The sequence below is a fragment of the Phyllostomus hastatus genome, unplaced genomic scaffold (assembly GCF_019186645.2).
Source record: "Phyllostomus hastatus isolate PE091 unplaced genomic scaffold, TTU_PhHast_1.1 phas_scaffold_501, whole genome shotgun sequence".
Classification (NCBI taxonomy): domain Eukaryota; kingdom Metazoa; phylum Chordata; class Mammalia; order Chiroptera; family Phyllostomidae; genus Phyllostomus; species Phyllostomus hastatus.
The window spans coordinates 36832701-36853357 of record NW_025334033.1 but is presented as its reverse complement, the minus strand read 5'-3'; the positions used below and the strand labels follow the sequence as shown (position 1 = coordinate 36853357).

The 20657-nt window shown below is 35.7% G+C and overlaps 1 protein-coding gene across 7 annotated transcripts in view; it reads right to left on the bottom strand.

Moving 5' to 3' along the window:
- KTN1 (kinectin 1) overlaps positions 1-20657 on the bottom strand; it is a 107999-nt gene that overhangs the window by 53803 nt on the left and 33539 nt on the right. For all 7 annotated transcript variants that reach the window (XM_045822465.1, XM_045822464.1, XM_045822467.1 and 4 more), the window contains 7 exons: positions 20103-20273; positions 15729-15859; positions 10435-10551; positions 8407-8547; positions 5569-5675; positions 2230-2362; positions 511-598 (listed from right to left, as the gene is read on the bottom strand). In XM_045822465.1, the coding sequence (XP_045678421.1) occupies positions 511-598; positions 2230-2362; positions 5569-5675; positions 8407-8547; positions 10435-10551; positions 15729-15859; positions 20103-20273 (888 nt within the window). The remainder of the gene's footprint in view (positions 1-510; positions 599-2229; positions 2363-5568; positions 5676-8406; positions 8548-10434; positions 10552-15728; positions 15860-20102; positions 20274-20657) is intronic.

The following is a 20657-nucleotide window of genomic DNA, read 5'->3' as shown; positions in this document are numbered from 1 at the left end:
AGAGAAAGGGAGTAGTGGAAACACAGTAACACACACAATACAAGCTCCATTATCTCACAGATGGAGTCATCAAATTAAGAGTAAATTATAAAAGTTAGTGTTTAAATAGTAGGTAGTTTTAAGTCAACTACTTGGAATAGCAACGCACTTGCTGTTTTTCTCTTCACAATATAAGAGGTGAGTCCTTCCTTAGAAACAAAAAACAAATGAAGAGTTGACCAGGGAACCCAAGAGAATAAGTAACTACAGAAAGGGCACTTGCACAGCTAGGCTCCCATTACTCTATTGTGGACTATAATTTCTCTGCAACTTAATGCTTCACACAAAGCTATTCGAGTTCTCATTTTTAAAACCCTACAAAATATTAAAGAAAAAAAGGTACTCTGAAAATGTAAAAACTATTTTTATTGAGCTGTAACCAAAATGCAAAATTATACTTTCTCCATGGAAAGGGGAGGAAATATTACCTGGAATTACATACTAAATTTACATAAATACCTTTCCCCTTACCTTGCTGTGTTGCTTCATGTTCTGCTGTTCTCTTCCTGATATAACTCTGGACTTCTTCCCACCTTCTCTCAGCTTCTTGCAGTTGAACCTGAAGAACGGATAAATCAGCACAAACACAGAATTGCAATTATTTTTTTAAAAAGTATCCTCTATCTTTACTGTTGTATCATAAATCTGCTTATTCCAATAATTACTCTCCTACATTCTAATAAGACAGGCAGATGTGCCTAGCCTGATACCATGCACAGATACTACAAGCCACAGCCATTCTACCCCAATATACAGGGTTTACAGATTGGAAATTATTTCAGAAATAATATTTGTGCTGGTGGATCAATATACCTACTACTATGTATATACCTGATCCACTTAGCTATGATCTGTTTTCCATTAATCTTCCATCAGCTGATTAGGTTTTCAAAGGTAGGATGGTATCTTTATTGCTAAATTTAAATAGGTACCCTTAATTTATCATTTGAGGTATAGCAGAACACACCTTAATCTTTAATGCCGTTATCTACTTATCTAGAGAACAAACTTTCATATTTAAAAATGCCAGTGGTGAACACACCTGCAAAACAAGTACTAAATGAAAGAAAGGACCATTACATCAGTCTTCCACAGGGATCCAAGAAAACAAAAACTACACTATTTTCTACATTTTGTTTATTCCCAAAGGCCTTTTAATCCCTACTATTCTGTAACGAGTATCAAGGTATGCCTGCATCAAATACCTAGGTAGGAAATTAAATGAAATGTATACAAATTAAACTATACACTCAACAAATTCTGTCCCCAGTAAAAGGAGGAAATGACCATTCTATCCATCATTCTACTCAATGTACATATGCTATGAAGTTTTTGTAACTGACTTTATAGAGGGGTGGGAGACTAGGGGAAGGGAGGGAGAGACGGACAGACAGACAGACATCAATGTGAGGAACATCAATTGGATCCCTCTCGTACACACCCCAACCAGTGATCTAACCCACAACCTAGATGATATGTGCCCTGACCAAGAATCAAACCTGCAACCTTTTGGTGTACAGGATGATGCTCCAACCTAGTGAGCTACCCAACTAGGGCTACATATGCTATAAAATTTACGAGAAATGAATCTATTCCTCTTTCAGTCAGCCACACCAAACCTATGCATCTCTTCTCAGTATGAGCTTATCCCCTTATCAAGTGACTGAAGATAAATTCTGGTGTCTTAAGGAAATCGTGTGTGATTTTTGTATACTATGGTTCAAGGAAAAGCTATTGGAGCATTCCTTGGTCTTATGCTCAGGCAAGAAAATCAAAATCTATTCTAATGCTGAAGAAAAGTGGGTTTTACTGAACTTAACTAAAAAATCCAAGTTATGGATAAGTGATGTTGAAGATCATTTTAACTACATGATCTTTGCCTTACATAGGTGGACCCTAACCTCTACATATAAGATGAAATTCCACTGTTTACACCTATCAATCAGCTAATTTCATTTTCCCTATCTTTAAACAGTCTTTAACTTCAAACTTAAGCCTTAATATAAGGCTTAAACTTAATTCTTAATCTAAGAAAATTCAATTCTTACATTAGTGCACACACTTCTATATAGGCAGAGAAGTCCCATTAAGTCTCAAACTACATTTCTAAAACCTATGTAAACATTTAGATCATTTAATTGAGTATTTATATTATTTATGAAATGGTAAATAAAGGTGGACATATATCACCTTCAGCTGAGTAACTGCTTGCTCAGCATTCTTCTTTTGGACTTCCTCTTGCTGCAGTTTTCCGGTTTTCTCAGTCAGCTCATTCACCAATCTAGCATAATCCTGGCGCAATTTATTTAGTTCAGCAGACTGCCTGAAAATAGTATCTGGATTAGGAACCTTCCATTACTACAAACCCACAAAAAGAAACATATTTTATATTAGTGTTGCTGAGACAGTAATTCCACCTACAGCCAACTGAAAAGGCTGTGACTACTAAAAGTCTGTTTGAGTGTACCTTCAGAATAATTCTGAAGATAATTACAAAAATTCTAAAATCACTATAATTAAGAAAATGAATGACCACATTCACACTCATAAGCAGAATCAGCAGTGTCACCCTCAAACTGATGTTCTAAAAATCTATGAAAATCAACGTTAGTATTTAGTCTGTGGAAGCAAGTCTTCTCTAGTGCACTACTTCTCAAAGTACAACCCAGAGCCATATAACTATCAAAGGAATATCTTTTCTTTTCCTCCTTTTTACTGAATTTATTGGCGTGACACTGGTTAACAAAATTATAGGTTTCAGGTTCACCACTCCATAACACATCACCTGTACACTGCATTGTGTGTTCACCATCACAAGTCAAGTCTTCCATGACCATTTATCCCCACACACACCCTCCTCCACCTTCCACCACACTCCCCCTACCCTAGCAATCAGCACACTGTTGTCCTTGTCCGTGAGTTTTTCCTTTCTGCTTAATCCCTACCCCAGAACCACACCCCCCGACAGCTGTCAGCCTGCTCTCTCTCTATGGATCTGTTTAGTTTGTTAGTTCATTTTGTTCATAAGATTCCACATGAGTGAAATCATGGTACTTATCTTTCTCTGACTGGCTTATTTCATTTAGCACAATGCTCTCGAGGTCTATCCATGCTGTTCCAAAAGGTAAGATTTCCTTCCTTTTTACCTCCCAGTAGTATTCCATTGTGTAAATATACATTTACACAATATCCATTTACACAATGGAATACTACTGGACATCTCATCTACTTACCTACTGATGGACATGTGGGCAATAATGCTGCCGTGAACACAGGAGTGCACGTATTCTTCTGCATTAGTATTCCAGGTTTTTTCAGATAAACTCCCAGAAGCCGAATCACTCAGTTGTAAGGCAGATCCATTTCTAATTTTTTGAGGCAACTCCATACTGCTTTCACAAGGGCTGCACCAATCTACATTTCCACCAACAACGCACAAAGATTCCCCTTTCCCCACATCCTCACCAGTACTTTTTGTAGATTTATTGATAAAAGCCATTCTGATAGGTGTGAAGTGACATCTCATTGTAGTTTTAATTTGCATTTCTCTAGCGATTAATGATATTGAGCATATTTTCATGTCTAGCCATCTGTATGTCCTCTTTGGAGAAGTGTCTATTCAGATCCTTTGCCCATTTTTTAATTAGATTGTTTTTTCATTTTTGAGGTTTTTATTTTATTTTATTTATTTATTTTTGGAGAGGGAAAGGAAGGGAGGTAGAGCGGGACAGAAACATCAATGTGTGGTTACTTCTCACATGCCCTCTATGGGGGACCTGGCCAGCAACCAGCATGTGCCCTAGACTGGGAATCGAACCAGCAACCCATTGGTTCAGAGACCAGCACTCAATCCACTGAGCCACACCAGCAAGGGCTGCCGCTGAGTTTTATAAATTCTTTATAAATTCTGGATATTAATACCTCATCACGTATCTCAGCAAATATGTTCTCCCATTCAATGGGTTGCCTTTCATTTTCTTGATAATTTCCTTTGCTGTACAAAAACTTTTAGTTTGATATAGTCCCATGTCAAACTAAACTAAATGAACTATAGTTCATCTTTTTCTTTCGGTTGCTTTGCCTGAAGTGATATATGAGAAAACATACTGCTACAAGAAATGTCTGAGATTTTACTGCCTATGTTTTCTTCTAGGATTTTTATGGTTTCCAGTCTAAGATTTAAGCCTTTAATCCACTATGAGTTTATTCTTGTGTATGGTGCCAAGGGTATCCAACCTTTTCGTATCTCTGAGCCATACTGGAAGAAGAAGAGTTATCTTGGGCCACACATTAAATATACAAACACTAGTGACAACTGATGAGCAAAAAAAAGGGTTTTAAGGAAATTTACGATTTTGTATTGGGCCACATTCATAGCCATCCTGGGCTGCATGTAGCTCATGGGCCACAGGTTGGACACCCAAAGTAAACAGTGGCCTAGTTTCACTTTTTTACATGTATCTGTCCAATTTTTCTAACATCATTTATTGACTAGACTATCTTTACCCCATTGTATGTTTTTGCCTCCTTTGTCAAATACTAATTGACTATAAAGGTGTGGGTTTACTTCTGGGCTCTCTAGTCTGTTTCACTGATCTGTATGTCTGTTTTTATGTCAGCACCATGCTGTTTTGATTACTATGGCCTTATAGTATAGTTTGATATCAAGAAGCATGATTCCTCCACCTTTGTTCTTTCTTCAGATTGCTGTGAATATTCGAAGTCTTCTGTGGTTCCATATAAATTTTTAGAATATTTGTCCTAGTTCTGTGAAATATGCCATTGTTTTCTTGATAGGAATTGTGTTGGATCTATAGGTTGCTTTGGGTAGTATGGACATTTTAATGATGTTAATTCTTCCTATCCATGAACAGAGTGCATGTTTCCACTTATTTGTATCTTCTTCCATTTCCTTCTTCAGTGTGTTATAATTTTCCAAGTACAGGTCTTGTTTTTAGTTTCCCTTTCTGATAGTTCATTATTGATGTATAAAAATGCAACTGATTTCTGGGTATTTATTTTGTATCCTGCTACTTTATTGAATTCATTTATCAGTAATTTCAGTTAGGTCCAAGGAGGAGGTGAGTATAGCTTCCACCTACTCTGCCACCAGAGATCTTGGATCTCTCCAGGAATGTGTCTTAATGTGTCCATTCCTGGACTTCACCTCAGAGCCACTGAATCATAATCTTTTAGGAATAGGACTTAAGAATATGCTTTTTAAACTAACATGCTAGATGCTCTTCAGAATAATCAAATTTGAAAACTACTGTTAAAGGGGATAGGCGGTTTTAAACTTGTAAATTCAGTCTCATAAATTTGTAAACTATTCAACTGGTGGTACAGTATTTATCATATAGTTCAGCTAATGAGGTTCTTTATACAGCCAGAGAACTGGTTTTGAAAATTAACTCATTTTAGAAACAAATGTGAAAAATGAAAGTCTAACCAATTACTATCAAAGATCATTTTGATGATAAAAGAAAATACTCTGCCATTCAATTAAAACTAAAGCATTTGGAAACATACTTGCTTTCTAGTTGGTTTGTAGTGTTGCTGACAGCATCTCTCAATATGCCATTTTCCTGCTTCAAATGAGCTATCTCTGCTTCCATCTGCTCACGGAGTTGCTGGAACTAAAATTATTTCACAAACATAAGATTTAGAAAACAATGACTACCAAAGCTAATGTTTAAAAGACACTTTATTATGATAAGAATGTAAAAGCATCAAGAGAATGAAGTTTGCATGATTCTTAAATATAAACAAATTTAAAAGATGAATTATTTTGATAATGATGGATGCAATCAAATACCAGCTGTCAGAATTCAAGAATGCAAGTAGATGCTAGCTGCTATCATATCTGAAATGCAAAATAGGGATGTTGTTTCAGAGCTAATAATTTAGAATTTCTTTCCTACCCAATATACTCATATAGAATTAAGCCTATGTTGATCTTATGTCAGTTTTATATAAGCATATTTTAAAAGATTTCAGTAATCAAGTGTTAAAGTTTAAATTATGTTCAATACATTTATATAAAATTACAAATTGAGCTATAACCAAATAGATGGCAAATTCGTTACACAAAAATCTTTTTGCTGAAATATTCTGGCATCTAATTTTTTACTTCAGAATTAGAGAATCAAAAAATAAAAAATATTGAACATTTTATCTCTATAAGGGTATGTCTTACTTTAATATGTGAAATAATCTTAATTTTTAATAAACCTATTCAATTAAGAGAAATTAAAGTATATGTTTCTATTTCTCAGAGAACTTATCATATGGAATCTGCCATATTTTTTCAGACTATAAGACGCACTCCCCCAACCCCCATTTAAGAGGAATGGTTGTTAATGCTGCTGTTGAATTCTGTTTACATTTATGTTGGTGAAATATTATGTTATTAAATATTGTGCCACATTTTTTACTCAAAATTTTTTTCCTATTTTCCTCCTCTAAAACCTAGGCGTGTCTTATAGTCCAAAAATACAGTACATATTATGGCCTCTATAGGCAATCAAGTAAAAAAAAAAAAAGATGAATCACTTCAATACCTTTCACCCTCAATTAAAGATATTGCTACAAGTACCTGACTAATTTTCAAATGAATAATAAGTAGGAATTAAGAAGAAAATATCACTTGAGGTTGGAAAAATCAGTTCTTTGATAACTTGATTTATGGGAAAAAAACATTTCAAATTACTGGGGGTTGTGAAAATGGAGGATTGGGTCAAAAGAAAGCACAAAAGCAGCAGTGGATGGGTAAAACCCTGACAATAGTCATTCACTTCTTTTTCACTATTAGTGTAATTCCATGGAAAACATTTGGACATTGACAGCAGTGAAGAATTTAAAATTTTTCAGCAGACTAGCAATGAGATCAAAATAGTATTTTACAAACGTAAATCTGGTACTAACCATGTTAGAATAGAAAGGAGAGACCTGTTAAGGTGCTATAATTATGTTAGTATGAAATAATAAACTAATATCTAAGAATTAAATGTAAGAGTAGCCATATATAAATTATCTTTGAGATTTCAGAATAAATTATAGACTGGGTAAGGGAGAGAAAAGTCAAAGGATTGAAGTATAATAATAATAGTGCCTCAAAATATTAGAAAATAAAAACAACCTGAACAAAAGCCAAGAGAATGATTTTCGACATTTGTTAAATTTGAAGTGATAACGAGAGCTTCCAAAGTGAAACATCAACCAGCAATGGAAGTAATTTCAAAAAATTTCCTGGTCCAGAAAGTTCAACTAGGGAGAGTATCATAAGCCCCTTTAACAAACAGACCCAAACTATATTCTCCAAAGACCTACCTGTCAGTAATAAAGAGAACATTTAATCTCAAAAAAAAAAAGAAAAATCACTGGGCTAGACCCACTGATTATGAAACTGTAATTATGAAAATGAATGATACAGAGAAAAGACAGATAGTAAGAACTGAACCTTCTGAAATGCTAGAAAACAGATGAAAGAAGAACAGAAGACAGAACCAAAACCTTATGAGTCATCCTTCATTATCACTTCTCTCTTCCACTCTTCCACTCTATCACCAAGCTCTCTCTACAACCTCTTTTTGAATCACTCAAAATCATCTTCTCATTGTCAACATCTGATTTCAGGCCTTTATTCTCTTGGATTCCTGCAAAGGCCTTCCAAACAGTCTATCCTTTGTTCCATTCTCCACAGTGCTACCAGCGTAATAATTTAAAATACTACTATAACCACACTGCTGCGTTGCTTAAATTTCACTGGCTCCCCTGTGTTCAGTTATACAAGGCCCTTTACGACAGTACCTCTATTTACTTCTCTAGATCTTCTCTTCTACACTGCAGCCCTGATTCTCAAATACTACAAGTCTTACTGTATTTCTAACAAATTGCAATCTCTAAACAACCTATATTAGAAACACTTCAGGTGCAGTCATTAAAAGGCTCAATCCTGGGCCCCAAAATAGACCCAATGAACCATCATTTCTAGGGAGAGGACCAAGGAATCCCACCAAGTAAAAACCTCTTGTACCCAGTGCCCACTCTTTCCTGACAATACCTGTTTCAAAAGATTCAACATAGTCTGCGTATCATTTCTAACAAGTCTTCCCTATCAATCCTTCTCTTTCTCATCTCCCATCTGCACTGTTCCAAAGTACCCAATGCTTACACCACTATTATAATGATTTACTTGTCAGCGTCCAGCCTCCCCACCTAGAAAAGCCGTATACTTAAGAAGGCAGCCAGTTAACTAGCCATTGTACCATGGCCCAGCACAGGGCCTTGCACATATTAGGCACTGAAAACTTTGCTAATTAAATGAATGCAAACATCTCACATTGTTTACAAAGAATGAAAATATACCTTCATCTTCATCTGTTGAGTCTCTTGATAACTGACATGCATTTTGTTCTGAAATACATTATGTTCCTTTTCTAATGTTCCAATTCGATCTTTCATCCTTGCTATAACCACACTGTTTCTTTCTTTCTCTGTCATCATTTCCTAAAAGGGTAAACCAGAAAAAAAATTATGAAAAACTTGTTCTTAAGTACGTAAGACTATAATAGTAAGAAAACCTTTTTAACATCAGCAAAAATAGTCAGTAAAATAATCATGAATTCTGAAATAAGTACTTACTTAAAAACCAATGTCAAATGTTTAAAAAAAACCACTGTCTTCTGCATCTTAACATCTCTACACCAACTCCCTTCACAAACACTGCTGTTCTGTTAACTCTTATTCCAAATGTACTTTCTGGTCTAAGAGTTAGAGTTAAACCTGGAATAAATCCTACCTTCTACCTTGGTAAGAACGAACATTTTAAAAGCAAAAGTTAATTCTCTGTAACTTGTAGGTACTGGCTCTCTTTTAGGGTACAAAAACTAAGGCCTGAAAAAAATAGTGTAGAAGAGGAAAAAAAGAAGTCTCTTTCCTAGAGAAAGAGATTAAGGATAAGATATGTTTAAAACAGAATGGAAGTTTGGAATAAAGGAAAAGTAAAAATTGGAAAGCAAAAGTTTATTATCCTCCCAAGTCAAATCTTAAAAGGGTGATTTCATTTTGTGTTGCAAGTATTATGAACTTCTAGAATATAATTATCAAAGTAAAAGAAAGCCAAGCAACTTTAAAATTATATGCAGGTATGATAGATCAGCCCATGCCCCCTGCTGTAAGAAACTGACAAAATTTTAGATGTGTATGTAATTTATGGTTTCCCATAAGAGTCATTCATTTAGATTTGCAAATCATTCTATTGATGTATATAAATGCACTTAAGAAGTATACAAATCTTAAGTGTACAGCTCAATGAATTACCACAAAGTATTAATAATCAACTTTAAAAAATTTTTAAATACAGTCAGAACACTTTAGCAACATAAAACTAAAGTTTCTAATCTTAAGGAAATATGCTTATTTTAGTAACAAGTTTGATTAATCTTAATATGACCAAGTTTTTCCAATGACATATTTATTTACTTCAAATTCACATAAAGGATTTTATATGCAAATGAGGCCAGTCTCATAATGTCATGAAGTACTAATGTGAATGATGCAGATATAAACCAAGTTTACAGTATTTAATTCCTAAAAGAGAGACAAGTACTTTAGGAGGAATTAGACCACATTTTTTATAGAATGTCAATTATGTTCACAGTCTACATGATTTTTTTTGAGATTGACAAACATTATATTAGTATACAACATAATGATTTGATATTTACAAATATATCAAAAAATAAAACCATATAGTTGTAAATTTTTTCTTATAATAAGAACTTTTACTATCTACTCTCCTAGCAACTTTCAAACACACAATACAGTATTATTTACTATAGTCACCATGCTGTATATTACATCCCAGAACTTATTTTATAACTGAAAGTTTATATTGTTTGAAAAGACTTTTACGTGATTTTTTAAAGACCTGTCTTTACCTCTGAGTAAAATTTCCAGGGCTTGAATAACTCCAATGATTAAAAATTATAAATATTTATCACAAAAACCTTCACTAATAAATTACTCATACAAAACTTTTAATTTACCCTATAAATTGGATTTAAACAAGATCACACTGAGTTTTGTGCTTCTATAGAGCATAATTCCAAGTCAGATCCAACTGAACAATGTTCCAATTGTCCAAATGCTTGTTATTCTGAAATTAGGATATGTATAAGTACAGCTATTTTAAAATGGTAATTCAACTGTAGACTATAAATGACATAAGAGAGTAAGACCCCACCACCACCACCAAAACTCTAAAAGAAAATGACTTATACAGGATATTACTTTTTTATACAAATAATTAACTCAGAAATGTGAACAATTTCTAAAATCCTTCATTGCTTCCGATTCACAAAGCATATCCTTCAAATAAAAGAATGTCTTCACCTGGGTTAAATGCTTACACCGATCCTTCATCGCAGCAGCATCTTCCTTCACGGCAGCAAGTAACTTATCTTTTTCTTGAAGCTGATGTACAAGTGCAGTCAACTCTCCTTTACTTGACTATACAATTGAGAAATCAATACAGTATTAGTAATTAACAAAGGCTAATGAAACTTATGAATTACCTAGTATCATGTGTTCTTAGACCAATGCAGAGCTTACTATGACAATATAAAGCAGAATGACTGCCAACTACTTATCAGTAAAATGTCATTCAGAAAAGTCACTATATCATTATATAATCCGATGCATATAATTGAGTACATATAATAAAAAAAACAGTTTACAAAGAATTATAGGTCTTCCAGTTTAAACCCTGAGTCAAAATAGCAATCTCCCCCTTTTCCTCCTAAAAAATCAAATGAACAGTATGAAACCAAAATGCAAAATGAACCAAAATGAAACAAACAGTCATCTGTAAAGTCAAAGCATACTATCAGGAGAGGCTGCCAAAAGTAGCAGAGATCACACAGAGATGCTTGACAACCCTGTCAGAATACAATCAAAACTGCAGAGGTGCCATAGATGCACAGTTCTCTGAAGTTTTCAGGCATATTCTGAGAAGTAAAACCAACAATGCTCCATTTGACATCAGGAACAAGTGCAAAGACAGAAGGTAGAAATTTTCTTGGAAGAAGGTCTCAAGAAGCAAAACAAATAAAAAATGAAGAAATCATACAGGCAAACTTTACTCAGAGAGAGCAGCTAGTCAGTGATGCAGAGTCAAGGGAGAGTCTCTAGTGAAACACTCTATAGTGAAGCTTTTATCAAGGAAGAAGGAAAGGCTAAGAGAACTCAACTACACACACAGCCCTGCAAGAACACCAGTTGGCCTTGTTTGCCACTCCCAGGTGGTCTAATGGTAAGGATTCAAAGCTCTCACTAGCTAGCCTTGGTCCTTCATTATCAATCTCCAAGCAGAGATGACTTAAGATATATACCCCTCAGTGGAAGAAGAGCACTGATCAAAAAGAAATAAAACAGGGTCTATGAAAGATACAAGAAAATAAGAAAGGAAAATAATAAGAAAAAACAAATGACAAGTAAAGAAAAAGACTGGCAAAGGGTAGACAAAAGCTTTAATTTTAAAAAATCACCATGATTTTTAGAAATCTAACATAGCAGTCATTTCTGGAAAAACAAGAGCAAAGAAGAGAGCTCACAGAAAGAGCTCAAAGAGAAGGTAAGACCATAGAATGAGATAAAATATGAGCTAGCAAAACCCAAAGTAGGAGTAAAAGCAACACCATCCCAGAAATATCCAAATAGAAACAACAAACAGAAAAGGCCAAATGCTAAGAGACATAGAGTACAGAGTGAAGAAAATAAAAAGCAGAAATAAAACAAAAGCTTTATTTTTTTAGGACCAAAATATGAACAATAAAGAACAGGCAAAGAAGATCCAATATATGCTTAATTGATACTCATTATTCCAATTATTTTAGGGAACACTGAATCTCATTATTGAAAAGACATGCTTTATCCCAAGTAATATTAATAGAGAAGCCAAAAAGACACAGTATAGTAAAATTACTGCTGAACTCTAAAGAAGCTGAATCCCTCGATGTTTGTACAGTACGGTGGACAGTAGAAAGGTCCAATGAATAATAAACACTTGGTTGATAGCCCAAAGGATGTTGTTATTGTGAGTGTACTTTGACAAAAATAACATGAAAAGAGTGCATAATTCAGGCTGGCCTCAGACTTCTATCCAGCAATATGAATACAGAATATATGAATATATATTCATATGTACTATATGAATATATAGTAAAGCAAGTATGAAAATTTCTCAAAGAAAGTGACATCCAGAAACATTATCCCCGCTAAATTATCATTCAAGTATAAAGATGACAAAGAAGCATTTTAACTTGCCAGAATTTGGGAAATATAGTTTCCATGAGCCCTTCTTGAAGAAATTCCAGGAAAAACAACTTCAGCCAACCGAGAGATGAATACAGAAGCTATGGTAAAAGAACTGGTATCAAACTCTGAACCCACCTTAAACTGTAGAATCAAGACTAAAACAAACATGAAAATGATAGTCACAAAACACATATTAAATATTAAAAGTATCTGATAAACAAATGCTATAATTAACAAAAGGTGAAAAGGAAGAAAGAGAGAAGGTAGGAAAAAATTTAAGCAAGCACACTTCCTCCTATTATTATATAGCATGGAGCCAAAACAGTCAATAATTTAAAGTTGAAAGATCACATAATTGAGGCAAGTATATTTGAAGTCCAACACTAAGAAATTAATAATCAATCAACTAAAATAATCAGATAAATCTTAACATTTTTCTTAATCACATTAAGAGTTAACATTTTTGAGCAATTACTGTATGCTAGGAACTCTAAGTACCTACTATGTACTGTCTCATTTAATTCTCACAACCTGATTATCATTCCCATTCCAGCGATGGGAAAACTGAGGAACCGAGGTTAAGTAACCTAAGGTCACAAAGCTCAAAGTGGCACAGTCCAGATTTGAATGCAAGAAATATGACTCCAGAGCCCAAGATCTTAACCTACACTCTAAATATAAAAGCACACATCTTGTAGCTCAAACACAAGGCATGTGCATGGACACAAACAACATTAACATCTAAATATGAAAACCCTGTAGCTTTCACTTTATTTCCCCTTTCCAATTTAAGCTTATTACTGTCACCTTTCCTAATCATTTGTCACTTATTTATAGTCCAGTACTCCAATGAAACTGCTTTCCATAAGAATATCAAATCTAGTTTTTCAATCCTTATCCTCCTTGATCTCTCTAAAGCATGTCTCTGTTAACCTTCCAGCCAAGCCCTGAGCTCTCAACCCCTCTAAGCATCTGTCATTCCACTGTCTCCTGCTTTTTCTCCTCCTCCTGCTTTGTAGTGGCTTTCCCTGCCCTTTAAATGTTGGTGGCTTTCCCTGCCCTACTACAACTATGCTTCTCAGGGTTCATTCTTTAACTTTCTTGCCACTCTCCACATCCTCTCTGATCTAATATATATCCACCCCATGTATTGGTGATAGTAGATTACTTGCCTAAATCACTCCCATTGCAATCTTTTTCAACTCCATAAAAACATACATAGCCTTGACTGTGACATGATTATATCCACTAATAATGGAACCTAAAACAACTTCCTAAAATTTTCAGTCCTCTACACTCTCTTCTTCGGCAAAGTGTTCAAAAATACCATTACACCACATCTATTCAGTTACTCAAGAGCAAAAACAAGGATTCATTCTAGACTCTTGCATAGCTATCATATGTAATTAGCTGGAAAATCCTCCACCTCCGTCTCTGCCCTGTGCCTATGCTGCTGCTCCTGCATTTATCTTTCCCCTTTCTCTCAAGTGGTCTTTATTAGATTTGAGATTCATTTACATCTGAGACTTTAAAATCTAAAAGGTCCGACCAAGACTCAGTTTCTCTCACAGAAAAAGGGATAAATTAAACTTACCTAGTCTTTCCCAAATACAGGGAACCTATAGGACACTGAATCCCTTCTGACGAGAACAGAACCACTCCATGAGAAACCCAGAACAGGAAGATTTTAGTCTAAAGCTCAACAATCCAAGGAAAGAGAAAAAATGTAAAGTTTCAAAATACTCTATTGCAAAATGCTATCTTTAGCAGTCCCCAATTTCTTCTTGGCCTACCTACACTACCTATCAAGGGGAGCTTCATTTCCCAACCCGTCGCTACAGTTCAAAGCTGTCTCAGACAATAAAATGACTACTCTCTTTTAATATACTTACTCAATTAAAGTACATAAAATGACAAATTCTTCAACTAAGAATTTCAAGAACATTCTTTGCAACAGAATAATCTGACTTTGTACCCAATTACCCTCAAACACCTTGTTCACTTTGGGCCATTGCTGGCACCACATAGACTGTCCAATAAGCATATACACTGTAAAATGCACAGATTTATAAAACACATTGTCAACAGACACTTGAAAGTATGGACAGACTTAAAATGCTATGATGAATGTTATGACAAAACAGTCCAGACAGTTATGAGAAACAACCGCAGGGAGAACAATTTAGACTGAGGAGTAAAATTAGCTTTATATGGGGAAAGGATTTTTAAGTACAGACATTAAAGAGGAATTAGCCAAGGGAGGAAACCAAGCATTTGGAGGGGTTAGGGGAGTGGGGTGAGTGGGGGGTTGGGACAGTCCAAACAGAAGAAAAGGCTTGGTATGCTCTAGAGGAACCAGAAAAGACCTAGAATGGGTGAAATGTAGTTGAGGGGATGGGGAAGGTTACAGAGAAAGACAGGCATACACCTGCTAAGGAATTTGATTATATTCTAAGTGCAAGGAGAAAGGCACCAAAGGGTTTTAATAATAATTTAACCTGACTGACCTCCTAAAGGTCACCTTGCAGTTGTATGGAAAAATAAATTAGAGGGTGAAGATAGAAAGCAGAAATATCACCTAGGAAGCTACAGAAGGTAACCGGGTAAGAGGTGATGGCTTGAACTAAAGGGGTCTTTAAGGAAATATGGAAGCCGATCAATGTTTTAAAACAGGTTAATTGGTTGTGGGGGGTTGGGGTGAGTGTGTGCATGTGTATGTGTATGCGTGTTTAAACAATTAAGGCCACCATCTAAGAAGCAATACCAGGTATTGTGTCATCTTATATTACACAAGTAACATTTGAAAACTTGTTACCTTTACCAATAAGACATAGTACACATAATATAGTGAGCATGACTCATGAGACATTAAATATTAACTCGAAAAATATTTTTTCTTTTACAAATTTTGTCAGAGCAATGATTCTGCTATCAAAATCACTTATTTTATAAGGGTAACACTACATATACACACAAAAAAACAGATTCCCAGGTTCTTGGAATGGTACTACCTTCAGTCACAAAAACATTCCAAACTTGCTATCTGACCTTGCTTTCAATACTTCCAATCAAAGGGCAACAAGGTATAACTTAGCTAACAGCCAAAGTGAAATAAACCATCTTACTTATGAGCAATTTGCTTTTGTCAAAACATCAAATGACTCAGACACCGAACTAAACTAAGTAAATGTAATGATTAGTATGGGTATATGAAATAACTTCCGAGGGCATTCTAGAACTTTTGAATGTGACCATATGCTTTGGGGTATGAAGGATGAAAGTAGTGATAATTTATTGCTCTAGCAGAAGTCTTGCTTGGGGAACTTCTAATCATTGCTCCCACATACGCCCATAACCAAAACTAGGCGCACCTTCTTTACAGCCTCCTGTATCACACCTGACTTCTCCTTTAGCAGGTCTACAACACACAGGGCCTCGTCTTCAGAAAATATCATCGTCTTCAAGGACAGGAGAAAATCTTTAAATTTCATTTCTGCATTTTCTTAAAAAAAAAAAAAAAGAGTTGACACTTAAAAGACAAAATAACTTCAGCAAAGGTAAGCATCGAGAATTCCCAATCCAGAAAATCAATAACCAATACAAAACAGAGTTACACTGCAGGTTAACAAAAAGAAATACTCCAGTCAAGAGAGAAAGAAGTGTTTAACATCTTTAATGGAATATGGAATAATTACATTAACTGAGAACTTGCTCAAACTCTAAAATACTAGTGTCAATATACCATCACTTTAAAAATAAAAAATTGCTCAAATGTCTAGTATGTGCTAGTATCTGCACTACAAATACTCAAATATTCTTATGTAACCTTAATACTCACAACATATAATCCAACTTTACAGATGAGAAAATAAGCTTGAAAAATAATTACTAAAAGAAAATCTGATTTTTCAAAGATCATCAAATACATACAAGTAACCCCAACATTTAAAAAAATAAATCTACGTATCAAACATCTGATTCATCCACTTCAACTTCTCGAATGCTCTCATATTGGGCATCAACTTATTCTTCCCAAAAGCAACTACCACCCATTAGACCGAAAACTCCCAACACGTTCAATAATTCAGCTACACTGTAAGTTTAAAAAAGCACTGTGTGCATGTGTGGGGACAAGGGGTATGTGAGAACTCTGTAGTGCTGTGAACCTAAAACTGCTATAAAAAAATTACTCTATTAAAAAATAATAATAAAAGGTGGTTATGAATCAACATAGAAATCTTGCAAAGGACAATTGTAGAAAGGAAAAGATTACCAGAGAGCACAATAGCTGTGAGCCCTTGGGCAATTCAAAGCCAGTGTCCAGCTCTACGAAACTGAAAAGGTTGGACTAGAAAACTGCCAATAAATCCTTTACTACAGGGGTCCCCAACCACCAGGCCACAGACCAGTATCACACAGCAGGAGGCGTGCCAGCAAAGCTTCATCTATATTAACAGCTGCTCCCCATTGCTCGCATTCAGCCTGAGCTCCATCTGCTGTGAGACACCTCCGGTCAGATCAACAACAGCATCTGATTCTCATAGGAGCAAAAACCCTACTGTGAATTGTGCATGTGAGGGATTCTAGGTTGTACACTCCTCGTAAGTATCTAATGCATGATGATCTGAGGTGGAGCTGAGAGAGTGATGCTAGTGCTGGGGAGCGGCTGCAAGTACAGAGAGTACCATTAGCAGAGAGGACTGACTACACAGAGACCATAATAAATCAACCGCCTGCAGACTCATATCAAACCCTATCAGTGAGTACCACGTAACAATTAAGCTGCATCTGGTGACAGGCTTTACAGTGGCAAGTGAGTTGATGTACTTCAATTGTACAGCTGCATCTGGTAGCAGCAGGCTTTAAGTCAGAACCTGACCACTTATTTTAGTCTTTGCGGGGCCTGTCCATTATTTTATTTACCACTTCCATCAGCAACTCTTTCCCACACTGCGCACTTATCTCAGTCACAGTTTTGGTAAGCCCACACGCTAACCCTAGCTAAAATTAGTAAAAGAAAAAGTCACTGGAGAGCTTTTCTGAAAAGGGGGAAAAGACCCAATGACGAGACATCAGAAGAGTCTAAGACTGCTAACAAAAAGAAAGCTAAATTTAAAAGAAAATACCAAGAGTACTACTTAAATTATGGGTTCATTACAACAGGTGGTTCACATTCTCCAAGCCCACTTTGTATAATATATAGTGACCGGCTATCCAACAAAGCCATGAAAGCTTTAAAACTGTGTTGTCACATGGATACCAAGCCCCTGCATTAAAAGACAACCCTTTGGAGTTTTTGAAAAGAAAAAAAACATGAACATGAATAACAGAAGCAATTACTGAAGGCCACCACTTCCTCATAATGTGTCTGTACTGAGTGCATCATTCTTAGTAACTAACCGCATTGATAAAACTAAGAAGCCCTTTACTACTGGTAAAAAGTTGATCCTGCCTGCTGCTAAGGACATTTGCTGTGCACTTTTAAGAGAGGCTAGAGTTCCAAAGGTGGCATGTGTTCCTCTTTTGGCTAGCATTGTAACTAGGCAAACTGATGAAATAGCAGAGGATACTGAGGCACAATCGTTAGAGAGAATTAATAAGTCACCTTGGTACACAATCCAAGTTGATGAGTCTGTCAATGCTGACACCAAGGCAACAATGCCTATTTTTGTGTGATATATTTTTCAGGAGGATGTGCACAAGGGTATGTTATGTGCACTTTAGTTGCCAACCTAACACCACAGCTGCAGAACTCTTCAAGTCTTTGAATGATTACATATCAAGAAAACTCAACTGGTCAAACTATGTTGGTACATGCATGTGTGGAGCGGCTGCCATGACTGGACAGCTTTCTGGTTTCACAACTCAGGTCAAAGAGGTCGCTTCTGAATGTGAGTCTGAGCACTGTTTCATCCATAGAGAAATGCTGGCTAGCTGAAAAATGTCACCTGAACTTAACAATGTTTTGCAGGATGTGATTTAAATTATCAACCACATTAAAGTACATGCCCTTAACTCATGTCTATTCGCGCAGCTCTGTGAGGAGATGGATGCAGAGCACACACGTCCTCTTACACACAGAAGTGAGATGGCTTTCCAAAGGTCGATCACTGGCTAGAGTTTCTGAGTTACAAGAGCCACTCCAAAGATTTCTTTTAGGAAAACAGTCACCACTGGCAGCACATTTCAGTGACACAGAATGGGTCGCAAAACTTGCTTACTTGTGTGACACATTCAACTTGACCAATGAACTCAATCTGTCACTTCACGGGAAAACGACAACTGTGTTCAAGTCAGCAGATAAAGTGACTGCATTCAAAGCCACACTGAAATTATGGGGGCAACGAGTGAACATTAGGATTTTTGGCATGTTTCAAACATTAGCAGAGATTTTGAGCCAGAGACTGAGCCAGTTCCTTCTTTCTCCCAGCTGGTGCATGTTCACCTATCTCGCTTTCAAAAGAGTCTGGGCATTAGTTCCCAACCACAAAAGACCCCCTGGACCGGGAAGGAATGGATCTGTAATCCATTTGTGAATAAGCCAGGTGAATTGACTTTGTCTATGATGGAAGAGGATCAACTGCTTAAAATCACAAATGATGGTGACCTTGAAAGAATGTTTGAGACAACTTCAAATCTCCGTACATTCATATTAAAGTCAAGGCAGAATATCCTGAGATTGCCACAAAAGCAGTGAAAAGCCCGTTTCCATTTCCAACATCCTATCTTTGTGAAGGTGGGTTTTCTGCAGTGACAGCCACCAAAACGAGATGATAGAGTAGACTGGACATAAACAACACACTTCATGTGTCACTGTCTCCTGTCACCCCTGGGTGGGACCTTCTAGTTGCAAGCAAACAAGCTCGGGGCTCCCACTGATTCTGCATTATGGTGAGTTGTATAATTATTTCACTATATAGTACAATGTAGTAATACAGAAATAAAATGCACAATAAATGTAATACGCTGGAATCATCCTGAAACCATCCCCTGCCCCACCCCCTACCCCCGAATCCATGAAAAAAGTGTCTTCCTTGAAACCAGTCCCTAGTGCCTAAAAGGCTAGGGACCACTGATTTACTACAGTGTTATTGGGTTGTCCAAAAAGTCTGCTTAGTTTTTTCCATGAAATAAAAGACACACTTTTCATTTTCACCAATAACTTCATTGATTTAGATATTTAGAGTATGCCAACTATCTCCCACATGGTATAATACTGATCTTAACTAATGTCTTGATTTGATCACTATCAACTTCAACTGGTCTACCCTACCACAGAGCATCATCCAGAAAGAAATCTCTAGCACGAAACTTCACAAACCACTTTTGACACATTCCATCAGTCACAGCACCTTCTCCAAATACAGCATAAATCTTTTTTTGCATTTCAGTTGTGTTTTTACCCTTCTTGAAATAATAAAGCATAATATGTGGAAAATGTTGAGTATTTTTTTCCATCTTCGATATTAAAATGGCTATACAAAAATCCACCAATTTTGATAAGTTTTTTTCATGCATGCTGATATGACAGCTGTCACAATACAATCTAACAAAATTGTTTCAAATGAAGTTAAAGACAGCTAAGCACTACTAGAACCATCTTACAGAAAAGCCAAACTTTTTTGGTCAACTCAATATATTAGTCTTTTGCAATTCATTGTTTCTATGAGAAAATGTGCTCAACTCCATCAGAACTCAAAAATGTGTTTTTTCAGTACAACAGATTATCACAGTCTATGTATTACCTTTGTCAGTTTCCGTCTTCAGTTTTTTAGCTGCCACTTTCTGGATTCCTTCTACTTGGTCAGGTTTAATCAGGTCAATAACCTCTCTCTTATCTACCCCAGGACTTGAGTCTACATTATCCATCAAAGGAATGTAAGTAGTTGCATGAATAAGAGGTTCATCCACCAAGACTGCAATTTAAATTCAAAGAATTACAATTACTCAGTGCTTTTATAACAGTAACTAAATAACATGCAAATATATTCAAGTTTAATGATAAATGCAGTTATTTTCAAACCTCTAATACTACCTAAACTTGGCTTTAAAACCGTTTATCATTTAACAAATCAAAGCACAGTCCTAGTTCAGTATTATTTCAAAGTATAGTAAATATTTAAATCACTTAAAAATTTGCAGCCTATCTCCTTTCTGATAGTACCTGAAAATTTCTTCTTATAAATCCATTACATTTTAGTCAGTTCTGTTTTTTCTCCTATTTTAACTAACAATTCATTCACATTTAATTAGTGCTCAGGAAAAACTTAATTTTTTTTATGTTGGTTCTTTACTGAATT